At 36.8% G+C, this 25,633-nt stretch overlaps 1 protein-coding gene across 3 annotated transcripts; it reads left to right on the top strand.

The window, feature by feature from the left end:
- Window positions 1-3,543: 3,543 nt before the first annotated feature.
- LOC111343267 (ectin-like) lies at window positions 3,544-25,066 on the top strand. Of its 3 annotated transcripts, none has more exons than XM_088743334.1 (11): window positions 3,544-3,703; window positions 12,099-12,214; window positions 12,508-12,639; window positions 14,097-14,120; window positions 14,920-14,943; window positions 15,779-15,907; window positions 16,962-16,985; window positions 23,042-23,267; window positions 23,619-23,688; window positions 24,252-24,398; window positions 24,948-25,066. In XM_088743334.1, the coding sequence occupies exons 2-10, from the start codon at window positions 12,112-12,114 to the stop codon at window positions 24,396-24,398; spliced, it is 879 nt and encodes a 292-aa protein (XP_088599460.1). In that variant the 5' UTR covers window positions 3,544-3,703; window positions 12,099-12,111; the 3' UTR covers window positions 24,948-25,066. The 3 variants fall into 3 exon arrangements, with proteins under 3 accessions (XP_088599460.1, XP_088599462.1, XP_088599461.1); XM_088743335.1 differs by lacking the exon at window positions 3,544-3,703 and adding an exon at window positions 7,457-7,610; XM_088743336.1 differs by lacking the exon at window positions 14,097-14,120.
- Window positions 25,067-25,633: the final 567 nt, after the last annotated feature.

Here is a 25,633-nt window from a genome sequence, read left to right as displayed (position 1 = left end):
TTCTCGAGACATCGTTTTAATTATTTCATTCAGTCATTGAAAACTATTTGGAAATATATACTTTTTCCGTAGTCAACTTGAATTAACCTATTAATAATTGCTGCTCAAAATTTACTCAGCTATGCCAGCTTACCCATAAACACTGTAAATACAATACTGTTGCTAAACAGAGTCCATTTGAGTTTTTTTGCCTGAAAAGTTCAATACTCGAAAGTGATAAGAATCTTAAGATAATAGTGAAATCGGTTATTTGTTATTATGAATAGTTGATATTAGTTTTTTCCTCACCCTGGCCATTTCCCATTCACTCCGTCGCAAGTTCTCTTATCAGGACCATCAATTTGCATTTATCTATCAGCTATTTGAGGTAATGCACAATACTTTGTTTTCACTCATTTGACCAGTTTGCTTAGCTGATTAGTCAGGCATTTAAAGTCTATTTTTATGATTATTTGCTTTCAAATGCCGAATGCTGCACGTTTCTGTGGGGTATGAAGGTATCGATAAGTTTTTAAGGACTTCTTGCGTTAATAATAATTATATTGATCGGAAGTTTATGTAACCGCATGCATGGAAGCTTGCAGGCTACACATAACTTAATGAATCATATTAGACCTATTGTAACCTCCTTATAAAATTTTAATCCACCTTTTTTCACTGCTTTCCTTTGTCGTAGAAAGCTAGGCATTCCTGAATCATTTTCATCAAAATCAAACAAAAAATTGCGCAGATGAGCCTTAAACATGCAATGTAAGCGGCAATCTTAGAACCATCGGTAATGAATTGCAACCAAGAGTGAAGTGTTAGCCAAAAATGTTTTTAAAGTCGGTATGCAATTCGGCGTTGGCTCATATGTTTGCACACCCCTAATGTTCAGCTGACAAACACACTTAAGGGTGTTACGAGACATGTAAACTTCAATAATTTTAGTCTGCAACCTTTAATTTTGTCCTTTGTCAGTCATTTCTTATTTTCATTGTTTATGTTTCATTTAGTCTCTGATAAAAATAAATTACTTTTCATTGCGAAAAAAAAAACATTCAGACAATAGCCGTTTTTTCAAGCTTCCCTTTTGATAACAACCGTTCAGGTTTTGATCGATCAATACTTATAGTTAAAGTAAAGTTTCTGATAGCTTAGGTTTATTCTTTACGTTGTTGTTGGTCCTCTTAGCCTGATCTAAGCTTCTTGTAACAATTCTTACATTTATGGAGTCGATAATTGGTCTTTTTCTTGAAACAGTGTCATGGGAAGAAGGTTGCGCAATAGTTGTTATTTCCTTTTTAGTTAAAAAATCATAATGCCTTCTTGAATGCCATCAGTATCTTCTTTTTAAAGAATGCTTCTCATGTGGCGCCCTATATGTAAGAGTAGCAAATATACCCAAGTGCTTCAGGAAACGAAACCCGAAAGGATAGTTTATGAACAGTTATATGCCTATTTGGAAGAGCACGATATTTTATGTCAAAACCAATCAGGGTTTCGTGCTAATCATTCAACTGTAACAGCTTTGTTGGAAGCGACAGATTCTTGGGCATATAATATTGATAACGAGAAAATCAATGGAGTCATTTTTCTAGATTTGAAAAAAGCTTTTGACACTGTTGATCATCAGATCCTTCTATCGAAACTAAACTGTTATGGTATACATGGAAAATCTTTCAGATGGTTTCAGTCATATTTGGAAAACCGAACACAAAAATGCTCTGTCAACGGGTCGCTATCCAGTAGCTACTCGTTGACTTGCGGCGTCCCACAAGGGACCATCCTCGGTCCATTATTGTTCTTATTATATATCAACGATCTTCCAAATTGCTTATCAAATTGTAAACCGAGAATGTATGCCGATGACACGCACCTCACATATGCGGGAAGCAATCTTGAGAACGTTCAGTTTTGTCTAAATGAAGACCTAGAAAACGTCTTCAACTGGCTACAAGCGAACAAACTCACGTTGAACATGACTAAAACCGAATTCATGCTAATAGGGTCGAGGCAGAGACTGAATACTCTCACAGCTTCTCCAACAATTAGAATGAACAATACTCAAGTGAGCCAGGTTTCAGCTACAAAATCGCTTGGTGTAATAATAGACGATAAACTCGATTGGCATAGTCACATCGAAAAACTAACGAAAAAGATCGCCTCTGGTATCGGGGCCCTAAAGCGAATTAGGCACCTGATCCCAGCATCAACCTTACATCTCATCTACCAAGCTTTAGTAAAACCTCACTTTGATTACTGTGACATTGTTTGGGGTAGCTGTGGGAAAACGCTACGAGACAAACTGCAGAAATTGCAGAATAGAGCAGCCCGTGTGTTGACATTCTCTAACTATGATGCTGATGCAACTGAGCTACTCGAGTTTTTAGGGTGGAAAAATCTTGCACGCCAGCAGGAAATCCATAAAGCCTCCATGATGTTTAGATGTCTGCACGGGCTAGCTCCAAGGTATCTATATTCAAAGTTTACGTGGCGTGACTCTGCTTATGACCTCAGGGACTCTGAAAATAAGCTTAATGTTCCACTACCGCGCACTAATTATTACAGAAAAAGCCTTAGCTACAATGGCGCCACATTATGGAACAGTTTACCACGCGATATAAGGAACACGATAAGATTCTCTGGGGTTATTTAAACGTAAGATCAATGACATTTTTAAAGTCTAACGCACGGCATTCACGGAAAACAGCTTTAGTGTTATAGTATGTAGTTTTAATTTTAAATATCTTAGCGTATGTGATATGTATTTTTATAGGCTGATGAATCGATCGTGTCTAAATAAAGATTACAATACAAAAAGTCGTTGCCGCAATCTCTTTTTTTTCCGGCTGCCTACCACTCAACATTTTTACTATGTTAAAATTTTATCTGTCATATGCCATCTGCAGACATTTTCAGTTTGAAGAGTGTCCCTAACCCAAAGCAAAAATAAAAAAAAGAAAAGAAAAGAAAAGATGAAACGGCCCCGTCACCGGAAAGAGTATTGAATGCATGGGAAATTTTAGAGTTACCTTTATTATACGAGAGAATCATCAGATTGTAAGGAACCGCCATGCTCAAAAGTACTTCAGTTAGTTTCCGTTTTGCGTGTTAGACCCACCTGTTTCTCGGCCGGCTAGAACTTTCGATTGTCTTCCAATATTGTAAGAATACTTTGCCATGAGAAAAATACTTTCAAGAGAAATGCTCTGTGAGAATGTTTTAACTTTTAGCTATCAACAGATCTCCACACTTCAGGCTTTAGCTCCAAATTTCAAATGAACGAAGTGTAGAAAAAAAGAAATGATCTTAAATTATCAAAGTGAGTTTTTTTTATGGATGTTTGTTGCGATACAACTTAATCGTTGATAATATATGAAACCAACTCGGGTTTTCTTGCAAGAAAAAGCTTGTTTTTGAGCATTTAAGCCTTATAATATCAGTACAAAAATATTTAATCTATAAATCACTGTTTCAGATATGGTTTACAAGGTCATTTGTGATCGCATCATATTCGCCGTTTTAGATATCGTCGGCGGTTTGTCCTCTCATGACGCCAAAACATAACAATAAAAACAGGTTACCCCTTATTTTGATTGGATCCAAAATCGGTACCGCAAACTATTTATATCAAGGTGTCGTTCGGTAAAGTATTTGCAAACAGTTTCTGCTGTTGAAGGGCCGACAAAGCTTAGCCTTGCTGGATAACTTCAGTTCACAGGTACCAAGATCATATGCTTTTTATGCTAATTGATGTATGTTTATATAATTGTTAGCTTGCAGTTAGATCTCGGTAAAGTGAGATTTTTAGTTCGCCTTTGAAGTATGATTTCAACAATAAGTGATATTAACGACAAACGTAAGTTATAGCAAACTCAATTAACTATAGTGGCAAAAACTGCCCTAATGTGGCTTACTTATGATTTAACAGTATTATTGCAGTATTCTTTGGAAAACCCATAGAAAGGTATTTTTCTGCCACAAAAATAAATGGTATATCGGTTTTAAATTTTCTACATTTGCACTTCAAGATGATAACATTGAAACGGTAAACCTTCGCTTTTAAAAATCATTTTTGAACATAATACAGTACATTAAAAGAGAAAGTTGCTGAACTTGGATCGGACAGTTTTAAATCGCTCGGCGAAGAACATAGATACTCGAACTGTTCACAACTAAATTAAATTGCTTTATTTCTTAAATCAAACGTTTTAAAACTGATTATTTGGCACGCTCAACATCCGTTGCCTAATTTATGTCTATTACTAATTTGAAACAATTTTCTATTAAATATGCAAAACGTAAAAGTACAGAGACTAAATCTGTATCAAGGCATAGACTGCGTGACCAGTATGATATTGAATTGGATCTAACTGACCTAAAAAATTTTAATCCATGGGCAGCATGAGTATGGCAGTGGTTTGATTTATTATTATTCAAAGTTACCGGCTTTCGCATCGATTTTTCTTTCGTGCTACACAGAGCTATACCTTGCCCTATTAAGCAGTTCTTAATATGCTTGGTATTACAGAAGAAACGAAAGTGACGATGAATGGTTGACATTACAGAACATACCCTTTTGAAATAAATTGTTCTCCCTCGGAAGACAATGATATTGTACCGTACTGATTTTCTGCTCTTTTAAAAATCTGCATGGCAATATATGAAATGCAGCGGAGCTTTCTATAACGACAGTGGGAATGATATGCAATTGTGCGGTCAGCAGTATCAACTATGTTAAAATCTATATTGATGAGGTGTCAAATAAACATTCCGCTAACGGTGGCTGCGCCATGAACACTGTAGATCGGTATTATTGTAGAAATGTTTTTCCCTGCCGAAGAAAATATTGGACTTTGTAGGTCATTAGCTTTTCCGTTCCAATTATCACTGAGATGGACAATATAATTGGGTGACGCCATCTAAGATTTTTTTGAAAAATATTTTTTTGAAGTTCAAAGAGAGTTGGGCATTGATTTTCTTATTTCCTTGTAAAACTCAGTGAATTTCGTCTGCCGGATTCACAAGTACAGCTTAGAGCACCTAGAGCTAGACCTTTGGGCTCTGTAAATGTTTTTTTTCTTATCGTTGTCCGATTAACCTGCTTTCAAAGAAGTTATCAGCCACTAAATATTGAAAATTTGAGCAGAGCGATTTGTTTGAAAACTCTAAAAGAACTTGTCACGGGCTTTTAATGGTATTTTTAACTCTTTCACTCCCAAGATGTCATTGTAGTAAATCTCCTTACTGTCTGCCAAACAATTAAATTTAATCAATTTACAGCAAACAAATATATGTACATACAAACATATATAATAGCCGTTGGAAGACCTAGCAACAGGAATAAACTTCCCTAATGATAAAGGCCACCAGAAACTATATATATGAAAACGAGAACATAAATAAAGTATACATAATGACAGGCTGTATCATAAAACGAGTATAATAAATTGCTACTGGTAAAATGTTACAGTTCTTATGATGTTAGTTTGGAGAATCTGGTGCTGGATCAATTAATAATTTTCCAAGTGATCATTGATAATCTTCTTTATTCTCGTGTATTGATGTTGTAGGGAAAATTTCTGTCTTGGTCACTCGTGGGTTTATAAGCGGTAAAGAGGAATGCAAAAACATCGTAGAGCAGCGATACTTAAGAAACGATTAGCGATGGAATTGTTGTAAACTATATATATATATTTATTAAAAACTTGATCATTGGATAATGCATTTCAAGACTTTTCATTGGCTTAGCCATTATGGTATACGAGCCAATATACCATAAAGTACGATATGGTAAGCGTACCCATAAGCTTAAAATTGAAAGGGAGCTAAAAATGTAATAAAATTTAATAATTTAATGTAGCGTTTTTAATAAAACAATCATTCCACTCGCGTTTGTTGGATATGAGATGATTATAGCCAACTCGGCGCTACGCGCCTCGTTGGCTATCTATCATCTCATATCCAACGTGCGCTCGTGGAATAATTGTTAAATATTATAGCCAAGTTAATACAGACGCCTTTTGCAACAGATGGTTACTACCAAACCTAAATATATCACAAGGGCTGCATGATTTCAGGAAACAGAAACACCATGTTTTCTGTCGAATGTAAATACGTAGACGCACACTCTGCTGATGGTAAAGAATTTGGTGGCCATCGAATAATTGAGAATTCAGACCTTTATCGAAATAGCGGGGGTGCGAAATCACGAAAGAGATATTTTTAATGGCGGTTTATCGATTGACAAGTACGTGTCTCTACATTCATTATCAAAATAAACAGTAAAAAAAGAAACCACAATGACCGATTGTCGAACCGTCACAAATATATGCTGGAAACAATATTCTGACCCCAAGTCGAGAACTCACGCAAGTTATACGATGACCGTATTTTGAAAGAACATCATTGTTCTTGTCACGCAATTGTAATCAAAAGTTTTTTTAAGATTTTGGAGTCTTGCTTATGAAATATGAACAAGCTGCTTTTGCGAGACTTAATGACTTTAATGACAAAAGTTTTGCTTAGCCAGTAAGGAGCAGTTCGAAAATTATGAATATTTTGCTCATAAAGTTCGCTAAGCTTGAAAAGAGAAATGAGCTAGTTACAAGGCAAAAATGTACTTACAAAGTAACAACCAAAAAGTCTCGGCTAAAGGTCATCATTAGCCTCAGAAGGTAATCAAAATTTACCCTGATGATCATCTGGTGTTGAAAACATTTGGCTTTTACATTTTTTAATATATTTTTTCCTATCAACTTGTTGGTGGTTTATCTTTTGTAGTCAAACGCCAACATTACTTAGAGTTTATAAGAAAAGCAAACTTACTTTGTAATCTAATGCAAACAGTTTGACAATCTCAAGAGCGGTGAGATCCCTAAATAAGCTTTTGAAAAGATGCGTTTACGTAAAGGAAATACCAAATAAAGGAAGGGCTGGAAGAACAATCTAGAGTAAAGAAATATTTTTTTTAATTCCTGAGCGATTCTTCAGATGAAATGTTTCTTAGAATTCGAATTGAAAGAGACATCTTGAAGCCCCCTCCAAAAATTAATAGTCCTACGTATTGAAACTATTTTATGATTCGAATAGTCTGATTTCAGCGCTATGCAAGGAATTGGTATATGGTAAAAGAAGATAATTAAAAAGGTGACGTACTTACTTTAGGCGCCTAAGTGAATATAAACATACAGCTTATGCTCTGTACTGCGTTTCGCTCCTTTTGGGTATATTGAAATTAAAGTTTTGTCCTTGGAAAATATCATTTGAGGGAACCTAGAGGCACAAAATTGGAAAAGAAAATTTTTAAAACGTTTTTAACAATAACAAAATGACTGGTTATCCCAAGAGCAATCGTTGCTAAACGACCAATCATCCGAGTCGGTTGTTTTAGCTAACAGCCGTCAATGACGAAAATGACAAAGTTCTTTGTTACTTGTAACTGCTCTTTAGAAAAGCTAACTTGAACGAATCCACTGGCAGCAGTGAATGTTAGATGTGTTTTCTTAGCTAAACAAACACAGAATTGTAGATATAAATAACACTGTTTCGTGTTCTTGTAAAGAGCGCACATATCACGTACTGAAGCTAACCTTTTATTGGGGCAAACCGAGTGACAAGTTTTGCGGGTAAGAAATGTCGAATTTTAATTTTTTGCAATAATTACAGGTGCATCTTACAGATGGAGCGGAATAAATTTGAATTTAGGGAATACGTTGTTACGCGTTCCCGCAGGGCGCATTACTGAAGATTACGAACGATAGAAATACTAATTTTGGAGGGAATAGAGATCTTTTAGTTTCATAACAACTTCAGCTCAGTTCACAGACATGCATAGTGCGGAAAGAGAACTGAAATGGATTTGACATGTTCTCACGTTTACAAATCGCGTCCGATCTAACAACTGAAGCTGATCGTTGAAGCAGAGCTATGCAAATAAAGAAAATGTTTCGAGCGTTTATTTAACGAGGGTAACACGGGACAGTACTTCAACTGAGTAACTAGTGGCCCTCAAATATATACGGGTTCATCGTTGCGTGTTTCTGGAGGACACGCTCGATAGATTATATTAGTGTTTAAGCGATTAGGAAAGTAGTTTTGTAGGTAAGAAAGCTATTTACCAGGTTTTCGAAACAGTGATTTCCGTAGCAGTTTATGGACAGTTTCAAATAAAGAAAGAGAAGTAGTTCCCAAACACGAAAAAAAAAAACAGTTACTCTTTCGCAAGTTGGCTTGGAAATAGGCTTTAATGATAATAATAATTATAATAAAAATAATAATATTAACAATAATAATAAAGAGCTTGTAGGAGATAAGTGTGAATCAATTATGCACCAAATGCAAAAGGCAATCCTGTCTAGTTCATTACACATTGCTAGAATGTTCAAGCTGAGCGTTTAGAAATCTTTATGAAATTTGGACATCCATCTTGACAGAAATTATATCTTGTACATTTTCGAGATTTTATTACATATCTTAGGGTTCCCACAGGAAAATGGATAGCTATATGAACGATGTTTTTCAACTTATGAACAGTTTTATTTTGTTTAGTTATTTATATAATTTTATTACACTCTTATCAAATCATTTTTAATCAGGTTTTCTTTTTTTTGTGTGTTGGTTTGCTTGCTTTTCTTTCTTTGCGTAAATTATTGTGTAATTGTTGTCATAAGTTTAAGTTGATGCTGTGGCTGGTTACGGTTTGCCGCCCAGCCTAAGCTTTTAATCTTTACTCTGGGCATCCAGACGTTTGTACTGCCATAATAGTGATACTAACGAATTGGGTGTGTTTCGTATATGAGAACGATCCTTCGCAGTAAAGCACTATTTGAGCAATAGTGAAAATCAGACCTGAAAAAAATTTCAGGCCTGTACGGGATTCGAACCACTGACCTCTGCGATACTAGTGCAGCGCTCTACCAATTGAGCTAACAAGCCAACTGGGAGCAGGCCATCAAATTAATTCGATATAAACCCGTGGATGATAAATCAAACAACTACAAACATATGAAACATATGTGTGAACTGCGGTTATGAGACGTATATGAGAACGATCCTTCGCAGTAAAGCACTATTTGAGCAATAGTGAAAATCAGACCTTTTGTAGTTGGTTGTGTTTCGTTGTGTTTATGTCTCTGCGTGTGTTAATTTCCCTTTTTTGATCAAAAGACCATCTCTTAGCATATTGATAATTTTGACGAAATCGAGCATTGCTTTAGAGAAGACAGCTGCGATGATACAGTTTCTCTTGTTGTGTTAATTAAAATCAAGCACCGCCTCTTTGAAGCCAACTGTTGAGAACTACTTAAGTCCATTTAAGAGGACTTAATCAAAATGATTAAAATTCTCAATTGTTTGCTGTGTTTTCCGAAATTTTAGGCTCGAAACTATTTCAATCTGTATGAAAAAGCTTTTTGAGCCGATGACAATATCGAAAATCAAAACTCGTTTAATACACTTATGTATTATGCCGTGCAGAGGCGAGTATGTGGAAAAAGCTTCCTGAAAATTTTTACTTTTCAGGCCTTGTCCTGGTAGTTGAATCGCCAAATAACACAGCCACCTTTACGTCGGTAGAGAAGAGTGGTGAACTTTTTTCCAAGAAGATTCATTTGTATTTTGGATCTTATTACCTAATACAACAATAGTAGCAGAACTTCAATTTTCATTAACACAAGATACTGATTACAAGTTAAGTTAGGGTGCTATTGTTTTTCGTGTGAATACAAAGAACACAGCTGCGATCTTCATCTAACTCTCACACCCTTGAAGTATCGTTAAAAAAAAAATGAATAAATTAAAATAAATTAAATTTTCTTATCAATTTTTAACCTCATAACTTTATCAAAAGAAATAACCTTTAAGATTTTTCAACACTGAGAAGCATTATCAAAAGACATTTTTGATAAAAGTGGCCGCAAGATTGATGAACGTTATATCGCAGACAAGTTTTACCGGCGACAGCGAAATGTTATATTGTTTGCAAAATGCAGTATATACACCTATCAATGACACACACACACACACACACACACACACACACACACACGCAAAAAAACTGATTTAGGAGCTTCAACATGATTCAAACTGATGTAAATTTGATATTTCAGTGTGTTTCTGTAGTTACTATATTTTGACATTTATATGCTGTTGTTAAAATCTAGTATTGAAAGCAGGACCTCTTATACCTGTAGCTTTTCCAAACAAAATTTTCTTATCGATTATTACAATTCCTGGTTTGCCCTTTCTCCTTTTCTTGATTTAGAAAATCTCGCTTTCCTCAGATAAAAATAAATTGATTAAACCATTTTAACATAGCTAGGCTCTAGATAATCTTACTAACGCCATAACTTGGCGTTTAGGAAATGCATGTTCTGGTAGTGAGCTACACAACATAACTTTAGAGGATGAGACAAAATTAAAAAAAAGAAAAATTTGGACGAAAACGGACGTTTGCTTCTTTCATACTATTGGGATTCAAGGAAATCTACATGAAATAGATTAAACCGCAGGATTTTAACAGGGTCACACCCGTAATCTAGCTAAAATGACTGTTATGTAATTTTTCTATTTTACATAGTACCACGGTATGTTGATAATAACAATAATATTTTTAATATGAATTTACTCGTATCTTAATTTTTATCCAAGTGGCAATCAAATGAAGATGAACAGATATCGAAAAATATGAAAATATCTTAAATAACAGGTTGCTCTTTAATTAAAACTAAATGCATAACTACAGTGGAACCTCGATTTAACGAACCTCTATATAACGTAGTTCTCGGTATGACGAACGATATTACAGTTTCAGCCCGGCTAAAGTTACTATAAAATGTATGTCACAGAACCTCGATATGACGTACCCCCTCAACCAATTTCTCCAATCCCTTGGTATTTCATTAAATCGAGGTTCCACTCTACTAATACCTCACTAGATTTGCGAAGTTTTCATCTCACCGGAACAGTTTTCTATCGCGAACGATTGATTTAAGAAATATTTTCCAGGAAATAAAATCAAAAAAAGTCTTGCAAGGCACCTGTAGGAGAAGTTGTTTCTAGTTCATTTTCCAACCTGAAATAGCCATGTTATGAAAACCCTTTGTATGAACACAAAACTTTCAGAAAAAAAATACAATCTGGAGAACTAAATTAAACAGCAATATAAAACTTTCAGGATCAGTCTTGTTTATATATTTCTTACTGTTTGTCAGTGAGAACTTAGAGGTAACGGCTGCTCAAGAGGACAAGATTCACACCTTTAAGACAAAAGAAAACTGCCGATATCATTTCCAAGAAAAAAATTTCTAAGAAACTTTAAGTTGGTGATTGAACATTTATTACGATTTCGTGTTTTGCGTTTAAGGAGCTCTTTAAGAAAAGAAGCTTTCGTTGACCGATTCAAAGAGAAATGAAGTGGACAAATTGTAATTACTGTTACACGTGTAAAGCCCCTGCAGGTTTTACTTGATTGTTAAGAAATTAAACCATCCTCATTGAAAGATAACAGGTTGAAGCTAGTATACATATGCATATGTAAACGAGATATAGATTTAATTAATAAGAGATATTAGGCGTGCAATTTCGTCGAGCTCGCGATAAAACTGAGTCTTCATCCTTCTCTGAACTGGTGGGGTAGGCTTTGTATAAAAATTTTTATCTAATACTATAATAAGTAGCAGTAATTTTTTGCGAATGCAGAGTCAAAAGGAGCTACTATTTTACGTTTTACTTGAATCCTATCAATACAGTCTGTTCTTCATTCTTCATTTCTCGAACTTAAATGATCACAACACAAACGGTTGAGAGATTCTCCTCAAATCGCGATTCAATTATCATGTTAGATCACCTTAGTGTCCCAAAGCACTGATAATGCATTTACGTCCCTTTCAGATTGGAACAATTGCACCCTCATACTCACTAATTCAGCCAAGATAAGTTTAAATTTTTGACTAAATTCTTTAGAATTTTAAACAGTACAAACTTCTTTTAGTTTTGACTAACACAACACAGGAAATTAGCCCGAATAAAGGCATTCAACCCTTAGGAAACCAAATCAAGTCAAACTTGTAATAGTAGATAAGTGCTGAGCGTCTTTTGTTTTTTCTTATAAACAGCTATTCCCGAGCGATGTATAAGTTAGTTCTAGGCCTGTTTCTGATCACATTCCAAGTGGGTTGCCATGGTGCCCCAGGGCTGAAGATGAAACTAAAACATGTCGTAAAAAGAGCAGGTAAGTAGAAAAATACCCTAGGCATATACAAGAATAACCCTCTCCATACATTTGTTAAAGTGGGTCTTTTACCGAGCAATTTTGATGGCGCCGACAATTTTCTAAGGCATAAACTGTGAAATTTCTGGTTCTTTCTTCTTGAAGGAAAGCTAACTCACAGTATATAAACCTGATGTGCTGTACCACTGTGAGACTGTCCTTGTTTACAATTAAAATGTGGGATATTTTGACCTATTTTCATTGATCTTCATCAGCATTTGTGATAAAGGATTCCGCTGTATTTGAATTTTCAGTCTGCACCAAAGATCAGCTGGAGGAATATTCAAGTTGTGCCCAATGGAAAGAAAGCGGATATTGTGAGCGGCAACACCAATATTATGAGTACGTGTCAGCCAGGTGTCAAAAGAGCTGCGGCCTATGCGAACGTAAGTGAAACCTAAAAACCTTGATTTAATCCCAAAGATTGACTAGCATCGACTTTCCCCTTACAGTTTCACCTCGGAATCTAACATTAAGGTCAGAAGAATGTCGGACTGATGATCACTAACTACAAATGCCCATGATTGTTAAATAAATTCTCGTTGTTAGAACCATTGGAAATGTCTATAGAATAGAGCGGAGAATATATGCATACTGATACTAGACTGTAGAGGGCTTGATAAATTCGAAAAAAGTTAATTCTAATGTATTAGTTTAATATTCAAACTTGGACGACCTTGGAAGGGGCAGGATCATGTTTTCTGGAAAGTCGATTAACATTTAGATTTAAGTTCTCTAAATCCGAGATTTCCGGCGCATAGAAATAGAGCTAATAGTCCACTCTAATTTGTGTTTAAATGTACCTGCTCAACAAGATAGCTCACCAACACTTATATCCCGGAGGGGGGGGGGGGTCAGTGGGAACTTGGGTCAATTTTTGTTAGGTAGGTACTTCTGACCTATTAGAACTCTTACCCCATTATAGTTTCTTCTGTGTGGTTTCTTTTTTTACTGAAAATGTTCCCATTTGAAATTCCTACCTACCATAATTTCATGCATCCCAAAATCATCCCAAAATGTGCAATCCAATTGTAGCCTTGCACTCTAATGAAATGAAACCCTATTATAGTAATTCTAAGGTTGAAAATATAGTCTCATCCTGTGGCAGGCCCTGGTGGCCTTTTTTTTTTTTTTTTTTTTTTAGGAGAAACCACCATTGAGCCGTTGAAAACTAATGTCGATATTTCAAAGTTAAAAATTGGTAGCTAAGAGTAAGCTGGGTCGTGTCAGTAACAACCATGAGCACGTAAAAAAGCGGACAACCAAGTTGCAATCAGTTCTGTTTTCAATTGCTTCAGAGATAAGCGTGAATTTCTTGACAACTTCACGAACCAATTACACATCGAAGGATAGCTGAACCAATGTTGTCGCTGATTACCTTCGACACTTCAATTTAAGGTTATTCAAAAAAATTTTGAGATCAAGGTAGCTTTTTCTCTTTGCGTTTTTTTAAAGGCCAATATTTTTGCAATTTTATTTTAGGTCAAAGGAAGCACTTAGTCTACTATTTAAACTAAGATTTCCAAGAGGAACTTTCGTAAAATATCGAAACGAGTTGTTTACCATAATTTCCTTACTCCCAAATCTCGAAAATGTGAAACCTCTCTTTAGCCTCTAGTGAAAATGGAACCTCATTATAAACGACCCAGTCGTAAATGCAACCTCTTCCAGTGGCAAATCCCCATTAGCCTATTTCTAAGAGGAACCCCCTACCCTCCAAACTAAGATCTCTTCTTTCAACAAGTGTCGTTATTGACTAGGATTAGATCACAGACTCATAAACAACTGATGTCAAAATGTTACAGAGGCCTTGAATTAATCAACTCTTTTTTTCTTTTTTCAGCGCGACCCACACCACCTCCAAAAGGTAAGATCAAATCGAATCTCGTAAGATATTTAAACCGCATATATTCTAGAGAAATTATTACTCAAGATCCTTCCCAGCCACTGTTTGGACTCGTCGAGCAACTCGCTTTCTCTATCACAAAACAGTGCTGAACCACTGAAAACAGTCAGCCTTCCATCTTTCGCAATAATCCTTCAGCATTATCTTAGCATAGAATCGATTGCATCGAGCGGGCGCGAAATACGAAACAACACAAAGAGAACCACTTTAATGTTTTCTATAACCAATTTCTTGACAACTTCACGAACCAATTACACATCGAGGGATAGCTAAACCAATGTTGTCGCTGATTACCTTCGACACTCTAATTTAAGGTTACTCTCAAACCTTTTTAAGATCATAGTAGCTTTTTCTTTTTTGGGTTTCTATATAGGCCAATTTTTTTTTGCAATCTTATTTTTACGTCAAAGCACTACTATTTAAAATATGATTTCCAAGAGGAACTTTGGTAAAATATCGAAGCGAGTTGTTTACTACAATTTCCTTACTCCCAAATCTCGAGAATGTGCAAGCTCTTTATAGCCTCTAGTGAAAATGGAACCTCATTATAAACGATCCAGTCAGAAATGCAGCCTCATCCAGTGGCACATCCCATTAGCCTATTTCTAAGAGGAAGGCCTCCAGCCTCCAAACTGAAATCTCTCCATTCAGCAGCCTGAGCATCGTTGTCGACTAGAATTAGATCACAGACTCAAATACAACTGATGTCAAAATGTTACAGAGGCTTTGAATTAATCAGCGTTTTTTTTCTTTTTTTCAGCACCACCCACACTACCTCCACAAGGTAAGATCAAATCGAGTCTCGTAAGATATTTAAACCGCATATGTTCTAGAGAAATTATAACTCAAGGTCCTTCACAGCCGATGTTTGGACTCGTCGAGCAACTCGCTTTCTCCATCACAAAACAGTGCTGAACCACTGAAAACACTCAGCCTTCCATCTGTTTGGAATTCATGGCTCTTAATATATACTCTCTGTTACTTCAGTCTCTAGTTTCGCAATAATCCTCAGCATTTTTTTTTAGCATAAAATCGATTGCATGGAGCGGGTGCGAAAGACAAAACAACACCAAGAGAACTGCTTTAATGTTTTCTAAAACCAAACAATATATATCTCATGCGATTAGAAGTTCGTTGCTTAAAAAATCAAGCCTAAAAACGATAAAACAAATTACGTTTGGATCGTTCAGAGAAACCATCTTGTCGCTCCGCTTTCCATCAGTATTTTTGCCTTGTTTACATCGTTGTGCCGTTACTAATATTGCTCGTTTTGTTTTCATAATATGGTAAACCGGTGGAAAAGAAGAACAATAACATTTCTTATTCTCAAATAATATGAGGTGCATTAACTTCACATTTTCATCATTAAATTAATATTTTTGAACCATGTTCTCTCTTGATGTTAGGCCGATATATCTCTTTAGGATCTTTCTTCCAAGTTCGTGCTATTTTCCGTCGTCGTTTCAGCCGGTTTTGTATTTCGAATTTCCAGGATCATTAGAATTCCCGTGTTTGAAGCGTGTATGAATATCACTCATTAGAATATGGAGCATGTATAGTGTTGAATGATATAAAAGTTACAGCATCGTTTTTCTTTCTCGTAAAACTATTCTCCACAGCCTGCAAAGAAAATGAGAAGGATAAAAGTTTCGGATGTACAAGTTGGAAGAATAAAGGGTACTGTAAGAATGAGTTGTATCACAGATTTATGAAAGAAAACTGTTATGTTACGTGTGGATACTGTATAGGTAAGTGAAATTCCTTATTGGCTTCACGTACGACGCTTCCTTATTTAACAATTATTCCACGAGCGCGCGTTGGACATGAGATGATAGATAGCCAACGAGGCGCGTAGCGCCGAGTTGGCTATAATCATCACGGATCCAACAAGCGCGAGTGGAATAATTGTTTCATTTTAAAAAAACGCCCCCAAGATATTAGACAAATCTTATCGACTTTATTTTGTAAGAAGAAACCAGATGTTACAATGTACAGATATTAGATTATGGCATATTGGCTCATATACCATAATGGCTAAGCCAATAAAAAGTCTTGAATTGCATTATCCAATGATCCAGTTTTTAATAAAAAGGTTTATACAACGGAGAAATGAACCCAACTTGAATCATTGTCATTGAGAACTAATGTCGATATTTCAAAGTTAAAAATAGTAAACTGGGTCGTGTCAGTAACAACCATGAGCACGTAAAAAAGCGGACAACCAAGTTGCAATCGGTTCTGTTTTCAATTGCTGCAGAGATAAGCGTGAATTTCTTGACAACTTCAAGAACCAATTACACATCGAAGGATAGCTGAACCAATGTTGTCGCTGATTACCTTCGACACTTCAATTTAAGGTTATTCAAAAAAATTTTTGAGATCAAGGTAGCTTTTTCTCTTTGCGTTTTTTTAAAGGCCAATATTTTTGCAATTTTATTTTAGGTCAAAGGAAGCACTTAGTCTACTATTTAAACTAAGATTTCCAAGAGGAACTTTCGTAAAATATCGAAACGAGTTGTTTACCATAATTTCCTTACTCCCAAATCTCGAAAATGTGAAACCTCTCTTTAGCCTCTAGTGAAAATGGAACCTCATTATAAACGACCCAGTCGTAAATGCAACCTCTTCCAGTGGCAAATCCCCATTAGCCTATTTCTAAGAGGAACTCCCTACCCTCCAAACTAAGATCTCTTCTTTCAACAAGTGTCGTTATTGACTAGGATTAGATCACAGACTCATAAACAACTGATGTCAAAATGTTACAGAGGCCTTGAATTAATCAACTCTTTTTTTCTTTTTCAGCGCGACCCACACCACCTCCAAAAGGTAAGATCAAATCGAATCTCGTAAGATATTTAAACCGCATATATTCTAGAGAAATTATTACTCAAGATCCTTCCCAGCCACTGTTTGGACTCGTCGAGCAACTCGCTTTCTCTATCACAAAACAGTGCTGAACCACTGAAAACAGTCAGCCTTCCATCTTTCGCAATAATCCTTCAGCATTATCTTAGCATAGAATCGATTGCATCGAGCGGGCGCGAAATACGAAACAACACAAAGAGAACCACTTTAATATTTTCTATAACCAAACGACATATATCTGATGCGCTTAGAAGTTTGTTGCTTAAGTGCCCCTGTCTGAGAAAGTGTTCCAAGGGCCAGAAGTGGTGGTCAACCGATTTGGCTGAAACTTGGCACAAAAGTTGAGTGTGTTAAGATATTTCAAAAGCCACTTTGGCTCACTTCTTTGACTGTTTGTTCTGGAGTTTCAGGGGGGGTTCCATTTGGGGCCTGTGGAGCACCAAAAATTCATCTTTTTAGTTGGCATTTTGAAAGTGCTATAAAACCCCATTGGTACACTGTGCTGCCAAACGAATTTGACCATGGACTCTACTATGGTGGGGCTTTTCCTTCATAAGTATAACTTTGTTCTCAAGTGATTAGACAGAGAGAGGCCTGGGGCTAAAGTTAGGCCAAATTTGAGGTCAAAATCATCACCCAAAATTGCCATATTTCAAAAAACCATAACACTCACCTGCCTTCTTGCATAACTTTCATACCAAATCCAGTATGTACTTTAGTGACCCATTTATCTAAATCATTTGAGAAAAATTTGGCTTATTAAGGTTTGTTAGGTCTTTGGCACAAACTCTCCATGCCCCTCCAAGGTCAAGCAAAATGGAGTTTTGAGCATAATTCATGCTATAAACAGACCAAATTCTTAACATAAGGCCTTAATTTTGTATTAGGGGAGTGAAAATGAAACATGAAGCCAAATCAGTGTCATTATCTAGAAATATTTCGTCTCCTAGCTTGCAAATACACTAAGATGGCCTCTGATTAGCACTACAAACACTCAGCGGTTTAGCAAAATAAAGTAAAGTAATAAATGAAAACCTTGTACCCATCTAGGGCACAAATGATGATGTACTGACCTAGATATGACAATATTTTTTAAAGGTGCTTGAATTTTCTCTAATCTATGTTTGTTAGGCCATATTTCCATACGTATCATACTCCAAGCATGCAGTCTCTATATTTTGTCAGGCCATTTTTTACTTGAAAATAAAGTGACCTTAACCTGGCCTGAACTGTTAAGCTAAGAATAAAACGATCGTGAAAAGATGATTCACGTCTGACCTTTGAATAGGCTGAATAGCTCTCGCAAATACCCGTCACTACGCGAGCATGACCATGCATACATAAGCTTACGTGCCGCAGTGAGCACCGTCCAGGTGACTTGTGATCCACCAGAGATCTTTAGTACTTTACCACTGAATAAATGAAACTATCCAACAAAGAGGGAATCAACAGTCAGAAGAGCTGGATGACAAAAAATTATTGTTGCTTTTTTTAATGAAATATTCCACACGAGACATGAGATGACGCCGATACGGCCCGCCATTTTGGCCATGAGATTATTAGGACTGGACTGAGTTTCCATCCCTCCCCCTATTCAAGCGTAAATGTCGTGTCCTTATCAGTTAATAAAAGAGTAGCGATAAGAAGTTTCAGGAGAATTTTACGATGGCGCTTTGTTCCTTTGGAGGGGTAAATGATCAGCACGGTGCCTTTTCATGGGCTCTGCAAGAAACAAGAATGACTCCTTTGTTGTCTCGCGATAATGATATGACTGCCTGTTTAAGACACAAGTACAAGGAGTCAGGTGCGTCCGGGCGAGAGGGAAACAAGATGATACCAAAGCTACAAGTACAGATAATTCAAAATATAAGAAAGGGCTAATACACGCGCATAAATGTAGTAGATGGCTTTTCAAGTGCCACTCTCGCTAAGAGCGGTCCTCTCAACTTCCCGTCCGAAAAAAGTTTCCCTTAATTTTTTTCCCTATGAAGAGGGTTTAGGACACATGTTTCAGAAACAGTTTGGTTGTTTTCCAGTTTTCTTTTGTATGAAGATTTCAACTTTCGCGAACTCTCTGCCAAGGGGAGATTAGCCAAGGTGTTGCAAAAGCAAAAACTTAGTCAACTATAGTCATTGTGCAAGTTTTTTGACGTTGAAATTATAGGTAGTGCTAATCCTAAGCCTTCGTATTATGAGCCTCTTTTACAGTTAGCAAACTCCTGTGATTACCGCAAGTGATGGTCAACAAACCCGCGTTATTCAAAACTCAGTGAAGGTTGCGTGACTCCTCGACTTGGTCCAGTCCTTTTACTCTCACGTCCAATATGGTGGGCTAGTTGATATGATAACAAGCGCATCTCGAGGTGTTGAGTGGCATGTTTCGCGTAAACTGCAACACAAAATATTTGTTATCCAGCTCTTCTAACTGTGGATTTCTTATTTACTGTCGGATGATTTGATTTTTTAAGCTCGAACGTACTAGGGAAATCGGACGGATCACAAGTCACCTGGATGCTACTCACTACAACTTGTATGTATCATCCTGCTCTTTTACTGACGCCATCGTCCGTATTTACAAGACCTAGCAAAGCTATCAAAAGTTTAACCATAGATCTTCTGTTAACGGTCGTTTTCGTTAAGTTCACTTCATACTGCAGCAATAAATGGGTCCGACAAAATATAGAGACTTTGTGAGTATAGTATGTATGGAAATATGACCTGAAAAATATAAATCAGAGGTTATTCAAGTATCTCTAAAACAAGATTGTCATATCTAGGTGAGGACATCATCATTTGTGCTCTGTGATGGGTAGTAAGTTTTCAACAAAAAAAAAATTACCTTTATTTGCTAAACCCGAGCGTATGTAGTGCTAATCAGAGGCCTTAAAGCATTTTTAAGTTATAAGTCGAGGTATTTCTAGATAACGACACTGGATTGGCTTAAGTGTTTCATTTTCACTCACCAAATCCAAATTAAGGCCTTATGTCAAGAATTTGGTCTGTTTATAGCATGAATTATGCTCAAAACTCCATTTTGCTTGGCCTTAGAGGGGCATGGAGAGTGTGCCAAAAACCTAACAAACCTTAATAAGCCAAAATTTTCTTAACTGATTTAGAAAAATGGGTCACTAAAGTACATACTAGATTTGGTATGAAAGTTATGTGAGAAGGCAGGTGAGTGTTAATTATGATTTTTTGAATAATGGCAATTTTGGGTAATGATTTGGACCTCAAATTTGACCTAACTTTAGCCCCAGGCCTCTCCCTGTCCAGTCACTTGAGAACAAAGTTATATTTATGAAGTAAAAGCTCCACTATAGTAGAGTTCATGGTAAAATTTGTTTTACAGCACAATTTACCAATGGATTTTTATAACATTTTCAAAATGCCAACTAGAAAGATGAATTTTGGTGCTCCACAGGCCACAAATGGAACCCCCCCTGAAACTCCAGAACAAACTGTCAAAGAAGTGAGCCAAATTGGCTTTTGAAATATCTTATCACACTCAACTTTTGTGCCAAGTTTCAGCCGAATCGGTTGACCACCACTTCTGGTCCTTGGAACACTTTCTCAGACAGAGACACTTAAAACATCAAGCCTTAAAAACGGTAAAACAAATTACGTTTGGATCGTTCAGATAGACCATCTCAGTGTCGCATCGCCTTGTTTAACATCACAGTACCGTCACTTATATTGTTCGTTTTGTTTCCGTAACACGGTAAAATAGCGTAAGAGAAGAATAAGTATATGTACTTATTGACTGAGTGGGAGGGCCGGACTGGACGATATTTGGCTCGAGGTAGACAGAGGGACAGAAAGACAGACTGACAGATGGACTGACAGATAGACAGGGAGACGGGCAGACAAACAGCCTGACAGACGGTCTGACAGGCGGGCTACGAGACAAGCACACGGACAAACAAATAGCCAACACATTCCCCTTATGGAAAGCAGCAAATAAACACCATACGAGTACTTTTAGTGAGATACGGGTAACATATGGATATATATGCGAGTACTTTTTGAACTGCACGAAGAGCCATTTTCGCTATAAAGGCTGATAGTTTCGAAAGAAACTGTTTGGGGCTGCGTCGGTGGGAGTAACGAAATAATTTGGATATATCAACAAAGTTGAAATGGTAAATTGGCCACCGTAATGATTACAAAAGCTGACGTTTCGAGCGTTAGCCCTTCGTCGGAGCGAATGACGAAGGGCTAACGCTCGAAACGTCAGCTTTTGTAATCATTACGGTGGCCAATTTACCATTTCAACTTGGTTGATATATCCAAACCATTTTCGCCATACACGTGTGGCTGTTTTCTTTTCACTTCTCTTCTCTTCTTTTTTTTTTTTCTTTCAATCCTGTTTTCTCGGGAGGAGCGTGGCCACATTTCCACCAGGTAGCCTGAAAGTCGACCAAACCTCGGGAAAGTTTCGTTTGCTATGCATTGTTCCATATCAATTGCCTTTTTTTCTCTAAAAAAAAAAGAAGGATTATAAGGCTAAATCAACGATAGATCAGAAATTTTTTATGTCAGCAATCATAGCCAAAAGGCTCCATACTCACCAGGCAAATCAAACGAAAAATTGAAATACAGAACGCTCGTATTGTAGGGCCATTAATGGCGGTTGTACAACTGATATAGTTCGCACGCAACAGGTCTTGACGGTTCTGTTGCAACTTAAAAAAAACGGCAATCTCATTTGTATTCGTATATATCTGAATGCCACCTGCATATATCAGAATTTTATCGTATTCGTGTGGTGGTTTTCTTGTTATGATCTAAAATAAATGGCCTAGAGGTAGACAAAGACGCGCGGAGGATTCACAGATGTACAAAGCACAGAGCTGCACAATATCCCCACAGAGAAAATTAACAAACATCGTTTATATTCGTGCTCTTTAGCCATGATTGTGTCTTTTCTCACGATTTAGACAACACATTGAAAATGATATTATCGGCAGATAAAAATGATACGCTAAAATCAAAACTATGATTTTAACTTTACCTTGCATCGTACAACGAAAAATGACGGTTATTACCGATTTAAACGTGAAAACGCCTCCAGCTTTGCTTTTCAGAGAATGTTTAGAAATACATTTGATGATAAAAATTAACGGTAAAAAACTACGACGTTTCGAAGTCTGCATGACCTCATTATCAAGTAAAATGTTAAAACTGATGTAAAATTGTAGCTCAGAGATTATATACAAATAAAATGTGATAACTTCATTAGAATAATGAGCGTTCATTGTTATTGGTGTCAGATCGTGCAGTATATGTTTAAATAAATACTTTTGCACGTATTGAGTCAGACTGCGTGTTTAACTTTGGTTTTTGTTCGCGAATGAATAACATTTCGTGGATTAGGCAGTCCAATTTCCCGCGGCATTTCTTGAGAACGGAAAACATTTTCCCCAGGCCAGCGGACGCTACACCGTGGGCCTCCCTCAGATGCTTGCCAATGACAGAAGCTTTATGTTCTTCTATGCGTTGATGAAGATGGCGTGTGGTATAACCGATATAATCCGCATCGCACGAATCACATTTAAAAGTGTAAACAACGCATTGGTGGTTAATTAAAGCGGGCTTCTCTTCTTGTATCTTGAGCTTTCCCTCGATCTTACGACTCGTGAAAACTGGTTGTAGGTCAGTTCCGATTTTCCGGCCAAGATCTTTCAGCTGATGTCTTACTGTGTCGGCCGATTTTTGGTCTTTAAATGGTAAAGTTATTCTGACAGGTTTTTGTGTAGCCGCGTCAAGTTCAGTTGGGGTTTCGTGAATTTTACCGTCACATTTAAAAGTAATTTAGCCCAAAATTTTGTCTTGTAATTGACTGTCAAAAGATTATATAAACTCTATAATCTCTTAGTCTTGCATAATTCTGTGTAAGACCATCATGCAGTGGTTATAAGGTTGTTTATTCCCATGCTCATGTCAAGTGACTTTGACATCTTTGATCATTTTCATTTTGATAGTATTCAAATCATCTATGCTTTTGTCTGCCCACCTAGTGGACCCGGACGCCTGCCTGCAAGCCCATAATGCAGAACGAGCACGTCACAGTGGAACTCCGCCGCTGAAGTGGAATGAAACACTAGCTAAGCATGCTGAAAAATGGGCTAAGTATTTGGCCTCCAATGATAAATTTGAGCATGAAAAAAACACTGGCGAAGGAGAAAACCTTTACTATTCTTATGGCTCAGCCGTGACGACATGTAAAGATGCAGTGACAGCTTGGTAAGTAACTTTCACATCATAACGAAAACTCCCTACTTAACTGGACTTCCTTTTACAGCTATCCCCGATTCAAGATAGTAAAAAATTTTCGTCGATATCACATAAGCTCAACACACACTTGGTCACTTTGACATGCAGTAAAAACATTAGTATGACGCATGTGTCACCAGCTGTTACATCACAATTTTTTTTGTTATATGAACAAATCATATTTACTTACAAGGAAATGAAACATAATTAGAATGTCACTGAGTTACCCATCAAAACTTGTGCATTTTGTTTGCGTCCGGTGTCTTAATGGATCTGCCTTTTGCTGGCGCTGCCTGTGAAAATGAAGCTTCTGTGTTTTAGGTACGAAGAAATCAAAGACTACGACTACAGCAACCCTGGTTTCAGTTCTAAAACTGGCCATTTTACTGCGGTAAGTTGTGGTTGTTCTCAGGGTTTACTTATCGGCCTTATGCACTATTAGGTGCGAACACGAAGTAGGGCGTTGATTGTGTCAAAATGGTTGTTGGTTGTTTACAGACGCATATATAACTGAATTGTCAAACTAGAGATTTTGAAAGAGACTGTGCTTTGCTAGATTTCAAAATGCTTTTCTACACTGATTACTGGCAATGCCATCAGTTATGTCGACTCACGATATTTTTCAGTTTCAGGTCTTTTTGTCCATGAAATTGATATGTATGTATGTATCAACTTTATTTATAAAGGGTTATGACAGCCCGTTAAAAAAGGATAAAATGCGGCCGACAAATTAACAATTACACAATTTAAGCTTTTAAAATATACAATCCTGAATCAATTAAATCAAAGTAGGCCTATATACCCTTTCGCACTTCCTTAAAAACTAGATGCGTAAAAATAAGTGAGGCTCTTTATAAAACTATTTACATGTTCACTCTTTTCTAAAAAGAAAGGGAAATTACAAAATTTTGTCAGAAATTAATCAACTCTGCGCCACTGAAATTAATTTTGCAGGTGATTTGGAAAAGCACCACTCACGTGGGAGCGGCTCTTGCTAAATCAGCCGATGGCACCAAAATTTACGTCGTGGCGCGCTACTCACCACCAGGAAATTTTCGAGGAAAGTTCAAAGAAAACGTGTTACCACAGACCTCGTCATAGGTAAAGTCTACATTCATGGGCCAGTACATTCTTGCACCCGGAACGTTTCCTACATGACATCAAAATGAAATAATTAAAAAATCACATTTCAAGTCGAGGGGAAACTTTCTGTTCAGTGAAAACTATTTGCATATAAACTGCGCTTCTGATTCGCAACTGATGCTTTCTTCCTACAGCTGAACTCTTGATTGATTTCCCAACTTTGGACTAATCAAGTTTAAGTTGGGCTATCGGGTCTCCCTTTTGTAAACATACTTCCGAATTTGTAATTAGTAGTTTGTTTATGGGGGTGTTAAAGTTAGCATTTGAACGCTTACAAATTACAGCGTTCCTTTGATGAACGACGGCTTTATGAAATGACGCCAATTTGGTTTATTAAAAGAGTTATCGTCGTGTTATGTAGTTTCATCATTTGTACAGGAGAGAGGGTTCTAGTCGTTACTTATCGATTGTGTCATAGACGTTATGTTAAGATCAGGAATCAACATTTCGTAGAATACAAAATATAGCTATTAAAAAAGATTTCTTGTCTTATTTTTATGAATTTAGCTTCAAGGTTGAGAGAGGTTGAATGGACGTCAGAGGGTACACCTGGTTTGGCCGTTATAGATACATAGCATTGTAACTTTAGTCTTAACTAGTGCCATTAAAGAAAACTACTGAAAACGTTTGAGACTCTCATACGTAAGCTTTCCACGACCGGAATTTTTTTCTTCCACCCCCCTCCCCTTTGGCGGTCAATAATCACCAGTCTCTTGCGTCCTGATATCCAATTGAATGAAGACCTCTACCTGAGGTCAGAGGTAACCAAACGGTGGTTGTGGTGAAGTGAAAAAAGTAATCATGTAAAGAAATATTACTGAGGAAAACTCATTTTTGACTAAAATATCAAAATATCAGTGGTACTAGGCGTCGTCACATTCTAAACACATGGGAAGCCAATTCACGAAAGGTCATTTGGTTTGGTCAACTGGGTTGATAAAGTGAAAGTTAAATTCGATCCTTTTTCAAATACAGGTATCCAAAATCGGACCGTGGAATCCAATCCGTTTCGAGCCTACTAGTAGTACCATTAAAAAATATAGCGTTCAAACTGACATGAGTTTTGCCAAAGATATTCAAGGTAAAAATTAAAAAAAACTGACACATACACAGTCGCGGAAAAACAGGACTCCACAAAGAATTTTTTTTGGGGGAGGGGTGGAGGAAGTGTATCATTTCTATGCCAGCTCTTC

This window comes from Stylophora pistillata, chromosome 13 (genome assembly GCF_964205215.1).
Source record: "Stylophora pistillata chromosome 13, jaStyPist1.2, whole genome shotgun sequence".
Classification (NCBI taxonomy): domain Eukaryota; kingdom Metazoa; phylum Cnidaria; class Anthozoa; order Scleractinia; family Pocilloporidae; genus Stylophora; species Stylophora pistillata.
This window is presented reverse-complemented; position numbering and strand designations above follow the sequence as displayed.